The following is a 12255-nucleotide window of genomic DNA, read 5'->3' on the forward strand; positions in this document are numbered from 1 at the left end:
TTCAAACCCGTTTTTAATAGTCATGAATTGTCCTTTTTATTAATTATATAATAAATAGATTTGGAACGCATCCTAAAACAAACAGAAAACGGATAATCCACTCGCTGCTACGAAGTTTTAATGGAAACATATCCATTTTAGTATTTTTTGTGCATTCATGCTGAAACATTTCAGCGCAAAGCGATGTCGATTTTTTTGACAGACTATTTCGAATGCTGATTAGATGTGACTGTAGAAGCAGTGCTTGATGCCATCTATCACCAAAATCATTTATTTTGGTCGGACAAACTACACTCGTAGGAAAAAAGATAGATGGTTCAACAAGAACTAGTTTACCTATGTATGTATGTTTTGTGTAGTAAAATTTGAATAGAACGTAACATAGTCTTTAACTCGTAGAGATCTGACTTTTTAAAACAACCTCTTCTGCATGATGTAAAACACACAAGCCAAGAAGAAAGCGAATGCGAAAAATAGTAGAATCTTATCAGTACATTCCCGTCGACCATATTTTTTCAATAACTTTCCAGATTGCGAAATGGTACCAGCGGTGTTAAGCAGTTCGTCTCGGGTTCCTTCCACACTGACACTGGAGGAAATCAAAGTTTCCAAAGTTGCTGCACTTTTGTTTGTGGTGTCCGACAGCTGTTGAGATATCGATCGCATTCGGTCGGTTACACTTTCTTGTTGAGACAGCAAAGACGGCCGGTTAGATGATGTACTACGAGGATGTCGTTGGCGTAATTCACCATCGGAATTTAGGGCGAATAGCTCCTCCTTGTCGTGTTTCTCGATTTCTAGCATAGTTGATATGTTTGCTTTGCGGAATGCTTGAAGAGTTCTGAATTAATTTGTAAAGATTAGACAACACGCACATTGTATTTATGTTGATATTACTTGGAGAATTGCTCCCGATGCTGGTCTACTTCTTTGAAAACTTGCTGGTCACCTTCATCTCGAGCCCAGTCGTCTAAACGTTCGATACATTTTCTAAGTGCAGCTAACTTGCCCCGACCAGCTTCATTTAATGTGTCCAGTTCTGCTATCGATCCACGAAATGCCAGAATATCCTGTAAAAATCATGCTATGTGTATTTTACCGTGTACGATATTTTGTAGGCGTATGTGACATATAAGGAAAATATATGTCATAAATTTCTCTAATCTATTCGTGCATTTTTGAATAACTATATATTTTGTTAGTTGAAAATCTCACTTGAATAATAGCCTTAACATGCATATTGTTGTCTACGATGTCATGTCGCATTGAAGAAAGTGTGTATTTTTGGGACTCCATTTTTACATTAGGCGACGTCTCAAAAAACTAAATGGAATACAAGCACCGGACCATTGGAAAAGGTTGCATAAAGTTAACACAATTGTTTTCTTGGAATATTTAATAAACTAAAATATAAAGAACACTATAAAAGCAATATAGCTATAATGCTTTTTGTTTTGATTCCAAACGACAGGGATGCCAGGTCATATGTAATATTCATAGCAATGCTGTTGAAAGTTTGCGCATACGAAAAGCTTCAAATATATATCAAATGTTTTGGGATCATCGAACTAAAGAAGTCAGCACTTAGCAAATCGATCGTTCCACGACAAACTTCCTCTTTCGATTATTACTGATCCGTTACCAAAATTTCCTCAAAGCTTACAATAATAATCAATACCTCGTAACCAAATATGCAATATTATGATGAGAAATAGTTTTTTACCGGCTTCTGATTTATTCCTTTAATGTTCAAAATAACCTCAACCAAACGGAAATTAATTCCGGATCTCGATATTTGTCAACATATCATCATATAGAATGAAAAAGTATTACACGAAATAGAAGAAAATAATTTTCTAACATTTCTCGCAAGACAAACATTTCAAAAGGTCCTATCTGACAATTTATTAAATTTCATGATAACAGTGTAGGAACAGTTATCTAACGGTAAACTTATGATTTCCATTAAAAACACTGATTTTTTCTAATTGTTGCTATAAAATTATTGATACATGCAAAACGACCAATCTGCTTTACCGACAATATCGCACAGTTCTGTTGATTGGACGTTTGACGGATGAGTAGTCCAATCTGACAATAAAAAAAACATTCTGAAAGTGCAGTTCGGACTTTTCAAACACGCATGGAAAAATAAAAACTTAATCTAAATTTCGTGGATTTACCAATTTTTGGAAGTTATGCATCCATCGCTGGACAACATTCAGCTATTATTAGGTAAGAATACTAAGTGAAGTTGTTTTGTGCTTTCAATTGTAGAATATTTTCAGATGCTGCAGATACCATTTCACATCGGTTGGATAATAATGTCGATCATGGTGATGTGATTGTGAATGCTTCGAGCTATCTCAGCCCGCATTATCCTCTGAAAAAAAATTTACCTACGTATAACTTCGAGCGAAATGTTACTTCGAAGAAAATTTCGAAAGGTAATCATTGGCAAAGACAGCATTTTGGATCGTCCAACAATGGTAAATGTATATTCTGAAAATTAACAACAGTCATAAATATCTTTGTCAACTCATATCATAACCGTAGATCACAATTCAACTTTACGAACAAAAGGATCGGCTCGACGGTCACTTAATTTCCAACATATTACTGCCGAGTTCCATCGTAACAACGAAAGGTACGAACGTAGCACACAAGTTTCCTCTCAACGTTATGATGGTGTTGGCTTTGCGGATGATCGTACGTCAAATTGGGTAGAGGAGCATGTCCACATACAAAACAACGAATATGAAATAGTAAAAGCATCTATCTGTGGTAAAATGTACTGTGTGGCTACACGATAAGTTATATTTATTATAGATTTCATCCAAAGATTCGTCAGATTTACCCTCAATCATCCGCAAAACTAATAAAACAGCGACTGTAGAGGAATCTAAAAATGTCGATTATAACCTTTTGTGTCGGGAAGAAACTTCCAATTACTTTAACAGTAGCGTTTATAGTGCAGACCGAAAAAAAATATTTGTGCGAGAGTCAGATGGAAGAATCCATGAGGCGTAATATTATAGCCACTGATCATCCTTACGTTCAGCGACAAGACTGTCCGATTGTTGATTCGGGTTATCTTATAAGGCAAAACGAAAAATTAAGTGGAATTGCCACTTTAAAAAGTTCTAATAGCAACGAAGGTAATTTTCAACTGTATTAAAAATTATTCGTTATTAAAATCCATATACAGTTGTGAGCAGACATCTATGGTCCCGATCAAAAAATATGAGCGGAATTGAAATGTTGCGCAATAGTTCCATCAGGAACACAGGTTATCGAATCTATTTCTACTACATTCGATGTAATTCTCATCATTTTCTTTTTTCATGTAGAAAATTTTTGGAAAACTGTTGACAAGCATATCTTTCCTAAATCCGGTTTAAATTATATTCCTTCATCTCCTAATCGATATAATTCTCGAACGACATTTACGACTGAGAAAAGTTTATGCACTGATCACATGAACACCTCAGTACCAACTTTTTCAAAAGTCGTTACTTCCACACCTTGCGTACAAGATGGAGGTAGCAAATTTTTGAGCGACCCATTAGTTGAAGAAGTGATGGTTGCAGAAGACGATCTTGATGCAGAACACAAGAACACATTCAGTGCCAGTACGGATATGAGTGGCACAAAAAATGATTCTTTTTCAGATGATGACATTTCGACAGGAAAATATGAATTTTTGAATGATCTCACAATATTCGAGTACTTTGAAAAGTACGTTGAGCCAAATGATGACGTTTCTTTGTCAATCGTTAAAGAACCTGAAGGCTCGTATGGTAAGTGATTGAATTCTTTGACGGCAGCTTTCCAATCTATGTACAATGTTATAGCTAACCTACGACCTGAAGACGAGCTTTGCATCGATGTGGTAAACGAAGACTCATGCCATGTCAAGAAGAAAATTAAGGCGAGGCGGATGAATCAAAAACGCAAAGAGCTAGGTCTGTCGTATGTCCGCGATAATGGAATAGTTGTACCTGCACGCGAAGTTAAGACACCATGTAAATGTAGATTGAAATGTTACGAGAAATATGCTTTGAATACACGCCAGAAGCTACTTCGAAATCTTCTACGATTAAAAAATAACAGCCAAAATCAGTTTTTAGCGAATCACATAACAGTTAAAAGAACTGTCCGGCCACATGTGAGTAATAGTGAATCTTTTTGAACTTTCATCCAATCATTCTACATTCAATTTGTTTACTATATTCAATAGGTGGTGAACTCTAGGCGCAGTTACACCCGAGTTTATAAGATGCCCGGTATCAATGGTACAGTCAAAGTATGTAAGACTATGTTTCAAGCAACATACGACATCGGTAGTAGAAAAATACGTGTCCTTGCGGCAAAGATCATAACCGGATTAGGAATACCCACCGATGATGAACGTCAACAGAATAGTAATCGGAAACCGATTAGTCAGGAACATATACACTACATAAAACAGCACATTTTATCATTTCCTGCCTATGAAAGTCACTACACAAGGGAAAAATCAAGTAAACTATACCTCTCTAGTGATTTATCTATCCGACAGATGTATGAGTTGTACCAACACAAATGCGCTGTTCAAAATTTGGTTCCGGTTCACTATAATGCTTATCGTTTGATTTTCAATACCTTTAATTTGAGCTTCAGAAAGCCCAAATCTGATACCTGTGGTAAATGTGATCGCCTCATGGTTCAGATAAAAACAGCATCGGATACGAAGGAAAAACAGGAACTGAAGATGCTGCTTGAAAGTCATCAAGATGCTGCTAAAAGAATATATAACGAAAAAAGGAAAGATATAACCAACGCCAATAAAAATTCGACTATCAGAACATCTTCGTTTGACTTGCAAAAGCAACTCGCAACTCCACACCTGAAAAATGGTGAAGCATTTTATCGTAGGCAGTTGTACACTTATAATTTGACAGTTTTTACTTCTTACCTTGGCGAAAATATATCATCTTGTTATTTGTGGGATGAAACAAAGGCCAAGCGTGGATCCCAAGAAATTGGATCATGTATTCTTCAAGATTTAAGAAAGATTCCCGACACAGTCAACACTGTCATATATTACAGCGATCGATGTTCTGGCCAAAATAATAATAAAACTATAATATTCCTTTTCACTTATTTCATTGAATTAATGAAGCGACGTGGTACTACGTTGGAAGTTTTTCACAAGTTTATGCTTAGCGGCCATTCCCACATGGAGGTAGACACTGTGCATGCAGCAATTGAAAGGGCAAAGAAAAAATGTTCGGTTGATATAGAAATCCCCCACGATTGGGCTATATTTATTAGTTCGATCCGCCGGAAATTTCCTTTCAATGTAACCGAATTGGACCAAAAAGAAATGCTTAATTTGAAATCTTTAGATAATAGATACCAAATACCAAAATTCTCGACTGCAGGTAGGCCATTTAGAATGAAGGAAGTTATGATATTCCGGTATTCCACAGAATCTCCTGGACTAGTTGAATATAAAGCTGATGTTGAGGATGAAACATTCAGTAGCATTCAAGTTCTAAGAAACGCAGCAAGCGACGTTGACAATGTTATTTTAAAACCAATTTCGGATCAACCAATAGAGTTACCGAGCGCAAAGCTAGAAGATTTGAGGAAACTTATGCCTTACATCAAACGAAAGGAATATTACTCTACATTTCTTAAAACATTGGTAGCACCGAAGAGAGGTAGACGAGGAAAGAATGCTGTGATTGACCATTTTGATGCAGATCAAGATCCAATGGAGGATAGCGATTGTGACGAATAAGAACATCAAGAGATTTAGAGCAATCGATCAACTTTGTGCTTATAAATTTGCTAAATCTAAGTCAAATAACATTATTATTATTTGTTTTACCCCGGTGGTAATACCATTATTATGGTAAACTACAAATAAAATATACTAACATGTTGAAGTTCTCTTTTTTTAATAACACGAAAATACCTTATTAAACTCAACATCAGAGTGAATTTCAATATTATTCTAAATCTATTCACAAATGTTGTCCAGTTCAGGATCTCAACATCATTCATATCTGAACCAAGAACAAACCTGTGTTCTGTTTTATGTTGACCAGATTTAAATCTGATTGATATTTTCTGATAGTAGATTTCATTCAGAATTTCCTCCGTGCCTCCGAAATCCGGCTTATTTGCAATGGTCGTATTGTTACCATATTGCACATCTCAGTTGACTGCATTTTCTAATGGTATGCCTTCCGAGAGCATCAGAACATAAATCTTATTGTTTTCTGTTGCAGTTCTCTGGTTGATCGTTAGTGTAGAGGTGCCCTATTAACAGATGAGACAAGAGGTTTTTTCAAACCGTTTTCGAACACAGTTCCCACAGAAAGCACTTACCTAATTGTACAGTTCGATGCATCCAAAAGAATCATCAAGGGTTGACAGCGTATTTAACACCAGAACTGTTCGATATTTGCATGTCACAAGCTTTTCTAAAAATCTATTTGTAAATATCATAACGGAACCGCTTCATGCCTTCGTGTTTTATTTTACGGTGGTACCCCTATTGTTTTTTGCTTAAAAAAGAGTAACACAAATTCTACACAAAAGCTCAAAACAATTTCTCCTCCCGTTCGACCGCACGTCGGAGTAACAGTTCGTGATATTGTATTTGTTTTCACTACAGAATAAAATTTATAAGTTCGTTTTTGTTCCAGAAAATATTTTAGTTTCATCACGGTCCTATGACACATGATGTATTTATAATGTCCTATTTGACAGGTCCTAACTAGTGATGCAATTTCATAAGGTTCTATGTAACAAACATGCAGATAAAAACAAGATAATGCAAATATAACAAAAATTGTATTGATAATCAAATTATATGACTGTTATGTAACATTATTGCGTTGCACGATAAATGTTATGATGGTATATACTTATTTAGCATTTGATTTCATCCACAAAATTTTAAACTGGTGATTTCCACAGTCACTGTGAATGTTATATAGGACCTTTTGTAATGTTTGTCTTGTATTATCCTATGTGAATTGTTAGATGGAAAGATTACTGATTGGACCGTAATACTCGAAAGAGAAAGTAAACAAAGAGAATCTGTCATTTGCACTTAGGACCTTTTCTCGTGTTTGTCTTCATTTTCGAATGAATATGACAGTCCCACGACGAAAGGGCCTAACTGCAAATGACAGTTTCTCTTTGTTTACTTTTTCTTTCACGATTTACCGGATTGATTTTATATTTGAAACCTTACTCTTCGCAAAACTTTCAAGTTAAAACTACAAGCTTTCGATTTATATTGGAAATTTTCAAGAAGTTGCAGTAATGGCTCCGTAATAATCAAAAGATAAAGTAAACAAAGAGAGGCTCTCATTTGCAGTTAGGCCCTTTTGTCGTGGGACTGTCGAATTGTCACCTGATCTATATCTTAGGATATGGTAGCAGAGACAAGATCAAGGTCCCATTAAAATTATTCAGTGATCAGAACTGAGTTCTCTTCATATTAATACTTGTAACCAAGCCAAATTTAACCCTTTCACGACCATAAGATGTGAAGGACGAAATATGTCAGTACAAGACAATATTTTAGCTATTGGGGGTGTAAATTAAAAGAATATCACCAGAAAAAACATAGCAGGGTGCATAAGTTTTCTATAATTTCATGGGAAATATTTTTCCCTATGAAATAAATAAAAGAAGAGTTGAGTTTATTATCGCCTTGGAAATAAGTTGATTTTCGACTGTTGATTAGAGCAAATTCAGCAGCTGCAAGATTCATATGGGTGGTCTATAATGTAAATGAAACTGGAACAAACGTATCCCCAGCAATCCGTTTTAGTTTTATTTATTCGAACAGTTCTACTGTCAAATTTAAAACTGGTATACTTTGCCGTTCTATTTTTTCTATATTTGAAACACAGATAAAACGCTGCTGGGGCTGCCAGTTTATTTTGTTATAATTTCTAGATTTAAATTTTAAAACTGACATAAATTATGCATCTAGAACTAGAACACTCCTGAATATGCCCATAAAATTACAAATAGTATATCTCGTTGTTGCATTTTCTCGTAAGTTCTGCAGTGAGATATGAAGATATAAAGAATAACGATTCATTTAATTTCTAATTCTGAAACCATAATGTGTGGCAAAGACATTGCAATTCTCTTAACATTGTTATATTGTAAAAATTACGTTTTGTTTGGGAAAATAGATAAATACAGATTTTGTATACGGCCTAACACAGAGTTTCTATGAACATATCTGGCATCTCTGCCACGCACAGCATGACTGTCAAAACTGAGTGCACACTAATATACGTTACATACAACAATGAGTAGAAAATTGCTCCCGAGTAAAAAATATGCTGAATTATATAATAATATCGTATGGATTTCTGAAACAAAAATTTTACATATAAATCATAATGTCACCGTATGAAGTTGAGGAAATCGTAACTTTATTATTTAGTGAAATTTTCATGAAAAAACTTGTTTTAATCCACCTAGTGGTTCATTAGAATTTCATGAGAAATCGATGGATTTGACAAACTGTTTTGGATCCGGAGGCCGTCAGAGCTGTGGTAAGTTCATCAGGCTACAAGTTCAAATAGTTTTAAAATCTGTTTTGAACATTTCTGATTTATTGGTGTTGTCAAGTATATGACAGCTAGACATTTAAAACTTTGATTTAATATTTTTAGAACTTAAAGTTGGATTCGAATAAAAGTCAACCCCAATCGATGCGATGACAATGTTTGTTTGAATCGAAGCTCGAACCGTTTAACCAAAGTGAGTTTATTTGGTTATAACGCTGCGCTTCGGTTACTTTTGTATATGCAACAGCGCTGCCAACTATATCGATTTTTGGACTCGATACAGGAATACAGATATGCTCTCTCAAAATACTGATATTTCAATTTTCATACAGATAAATACCGATTTTCAGTTTTTGTGTTGGACTCCATAGGGGTAAACCAGGTCGAGCGATCTTTTTTTTGGTCTCAAAATCAGTTTCCGCACTAAATCGATGTTTGATTTTTCGAGAAAGATATTGTACAGATAGATTGTTACGTTTCGTTTTGTATACACACTACTGGTGGCTGCTTTTCAGCACCGGACAACCAGTTCAGGGTCGTTTATGTTCTTGGTCACCGGAGAAATTTCACTTCACTATTTTTAGGGCGGACTTTTCTTCCCACCTGTGGTCACTGAGCGAATCGTTTTTCGGCGGAAACAAGTTACACAAAAAAAACTTAACAAAATGGACGACACAGCTTGTATATAAAAAAAGACCGCACAATTTTAAATTTTTAAACACTATATTCTAAGGAAAGAGACTCAATGAAACAGAAAGATTGTCACTTTTGTTACTTGCGCAAGTTTATTGACGAACGTCTTAGCTCAACTCTCCGTTGCGGCCGTGATGATCGTTGGTCGACTTGGTGGTTCCTGGCGACGATGAGCAATGGGGGGGGATTGATCCATTTGGATCGACTTCCACTAACTTTTTTTTTTAAACGCGCTGTCACATTGGTTTGTGACCCGCTGCTACGATCTTCACTCTTCCGGGCTGGTAATATACTCGAGACTCCGCAATGGTTTTCCCGCAGGTTTTATAGGCTGGTTGTCCGGTTTCCATCGCATACCCACCGCCACCCTCAGAGCATGCCACCCCGCATATTATGTTGCGATGATGACGATGATGACGACGATGACAGTGTGCAGACAGATGACGGTTACAATAATTTATCGTTTTATTATGGTTGGTGTCATGAACTGTGTATTTGAATTTTAGTACTTCTATAAGTGTATTTTCTATTTTGTTTCCTTTTGCCGAAATAATCATAATTTATTAAATAAATTTGTATAAAGAAATATATGAACTTGCGAATGTAAATAAATGAATAATATAAATAAATAAATAGTGTAAATAAATGAAAATGAATAAATAAATATATTGATAAATAAATAAATAAATAGAATAAATAATTGAACAAGACCCTACTTTTGACACCAACCTTTGCTATTAAGTAGAACTTAAACGTGACTCAAACATGTAAACACGGAGTATGAACGCGATTGACGTTTAAATTCTACTCAGACATTTACTGACAATGAAATAAACAAAAATATACAATATTTGAAAAATATATACAAGCTGGACTCAGTGACCAAAGGAACAGCATTGTGACCAACGAATAACAGGTCACAAGATTTTTCCGCCAAATACAGATTTTTAGAAAAAACAGTTGACAGCACTGATATGCAATTCAAAATAAATAGGGTACAATTTTGAAATCGCACAATAAAACATGATATGTGAACTGTGAAATAATTTTCAATTCAACGACATTTTTTCATTGCTTTTGTCATACTTCCCGTAAAGTGTGTACACACTTAGAAAAATTTACATCTTAATAGATGCACATAAAAGGAGCGTCGCGATTCACTTACATTCGCAATTCAAAATATGTAAAGATAAATCATATCATTAACTTCACAGTTAATTTAGCTGAAACTTACATCGATACAGACGCTAAATTTGTTTGTACATGTTAGTAGATGTAATATTGTGTCATCACTGAAGAAACTACGGTATGCTTGAATTTACGTCAAGCGTGAATTTCATTTTTTCTAAGAGTGTATGATATGTCTGAACCTCAGTACCATGTTCAACCAAAATCATCCACATTCGTACCTGAACCGTGATTTGGTTTCTTCAACACGGTTTCTTTGGTTTCTTCAACACGGTCGAAATCTCGTGCTCATATGTGCTCGATGCCGATGGATTGGAGCTTTCGGAGCAGTGAATTTTTCAATCACGACCCGCACGCGCGGAGCGTACCGCAGCGCAACTCGCTCGTATACGGGCTTAACTTGCCGACACATGTCACGCCACTGATCCAATCCTAACTTGGACAGTTCATAGTAAGAAACGTTACAGTTAAAATCGCGGCGTAAAAATAAGTTCACAAATCAAAAACATTCGTTGCGTCCAGTTTCTTCTTCTATTCTTGAGAAACCCCATTTTTTGCAGGCAAATGATGTTTTGTGTTCACCGTGTAAAATTGTATGACTTTAATTTTTATTTCAGGGGAAAATTGTTTTTCTGTAAAATATGAATATTCATGATTTTTAATATAAAGACATCGAAAGTTTGATAAAAAATTATTGGTTTTAGTGTTTACTTTTTGTTCCCGGAATCGCGATAATACTTTTTTCCACGAAATTCCCTACTTTCGTAACAGAATATTTTGATGTGTTCATCGTATGCGCTATCTTACGAATACTCCAGTTTTTTGGCAAAACAGTTGAAATTCTCATTCTCTCGAATGCATCTTTTGCATGAAATTTTTGTTTCAATTTGATAAGATAACCGGAAGGCAAATCGATACTTTAAAATTTGAGAAATGTAATGTTACAATGCGAGTAAATGTAAGAATTACTTCTATATAGTCGCTGAATATAGACACATCAGTCTTAGTCTCAGTCAGTCTCAGAGGATGCAGCATCTGTGATCACTATTGCATCAGCAGAATTTTCCCTCACAGCTGAATAGTGAAAATTACATCATTTCGCAACTTGTCCAAAACTGGGGCTGGGGTCCACTAGGAGATTGATAGTACCTATTAGCTCTCTCCGGACAGTACCAGCCTAGATGCCGTGTGGAATCCGAGGGAAAAAAATGTACCAAGAATAGATCCACTGGGTTCCTGCTTCCATGTCGTAAACGGCGACAATTTCAGGAGTTTCTTTTTCCTTTCAGTTATCAGATATTTTCAATGTTTCACTTCTGATTACTCTATTTTACTAAATTATCTCTTCATTCAACCTGTCAATTTCCGTCTAACTTCGAAAAAAAGTTTTATTCGGAATGTTTTCTTCTTCCATGTTATTGATTGTCTGTCAGGATTATAAATTGAATGATGAAAAAATAAATAATTTAAAACTATTGCGCAAATCCGTTGACATTACAAAGTTAATAACAGAGATAACATATATCGATATATTGAACACGTAGTAAAAAAACACTTGATATTAATATTTCAAACAATAAATTAAGATTTTTCTCGGTAGCCGGCTGCCCAGATCAACCAATATAACCAATTAATAATTTTAATAAGTAATTAAAATAATAAAGTGGAAATAATAAAGAATAATAAATAATAAATAATGATTTTATAACAACTGTTTAGAATATGTCAATCAACTATTTTGTCCAAATCCTATTCACTCGTTTATTTCGTAACACGT

General features: G+C 35.1%; 2 protein-coding genes across 2 annotated transcripts; one reads left to right on the top strand and one right to left on the bottom strand.

Annotated features, from left to right (window-relative positions):
- Positions 1 to 25: 25 nt before the first annotated feature.
- On the bottom strand, positions 26 to 1466 carry LOC131425257 (vesicle transport protein SEC20). The gene is made up of 3 exons (XM_058587001.1): positions 1216 to 1466; positions 898 to 1070; positions 26 to 841 (listed from the first exon to the last, which is right to left on the bottom strand). The coding sequence occupies exons 1-3, from the start codon at positions 1294 to 1296 to the stop codon at positions 412 to 414; spliced, it is 684 nt and encodes a 227-aa protein (XP_058442984.1). The 5' UTR covers positions 1297 to 1466; the 3' UTR covers positions 26 to 411.
- A 604-nt stretch (positions 1467 to 2070) lies between these two features.
- Positions 2071 to 2836, top strand: LOC131440237 (uncharacterized). Its single transcript, XM_058611343.1, has 3 exons — positions 2071 to 2235; positions 2289 to 2489; positions 2557 to 2836. Exons 1-3 carry the CDS (start codon positions 2199 to 2201, stop codon positions 2811 to 2813), a joined length of 495 nt encoding a protein of 164 aa, XP_058467326.1. The 5' UTR covers positions 2071 to 2198; the 3' UTR covers positions 2814 to 2836.
- Positions 2837 to 12255: the final 9419 nt, after the last annotated feature.

Source organism: Malaya genurostris, chromosome 1 (assembly GCF_030247185.1).
Source record: "Malaya genurostris strain Urasoe2022 chromosome 1, Malgen_1.1, whole genome shotgun sequence".
In the NCBI taxonomy this organism is placed as follows: domain Eukaryota; kingdom Metazoa; phylum Arthropoda; class Insecta; order Diptera; family Culicidae; genus Malaya; species Malaya genurostris.

What these genes read in the sequence shown, in the direction of transcription:
- LOC131425257 (XM_058587001.1), bottom strand. Translation starts at nt 1,296, where the DNA reads ATGGAGTCCCAAAAATACACACTTTCTTCAATGCGACATGACATCGTA. An exon ending in ATGTTAAGGCTATTATTCAA is followed by an intron (nt 1,071 to 1,215) that starts GTGAGATTTTCA and finishes TGATTTTTACAG; the next exon opens with GATATTCTGGCATTTCGTGG. An exon ending in CATCGGGAGCAATTCTCCAA is followed by an intron (nt 842 to 897) that starts GTAATATCAACA and finishes AAATTAATTCAG; the next exon opens with AACTCTTCAAGCATTCCGCA.
- LOC131440237 (XM_058611343.1), top strand. Translation starts at nt 2,199, where the DNA reads ATGCATCCATCGCTGGACAACATTCAGCTATTATTAG. An exon ending in CAACATTCAGCTATTATTAG is followed by an intron (nt 2,236 to 2,288) that starts GTAAGAATACTA and finishes GAATATTTTCAG; the next exon opens with ATGCTGCAGATACCATTTCA. An exon ending in TTTTGGATCGTCCAACAATG is followed by an intron (nt 2,490 to 2,556) that starts GTAAATGTATAT and finishes TCATAACCGTAG; the next exon opens with ATCACAATTCAACTTTACGA.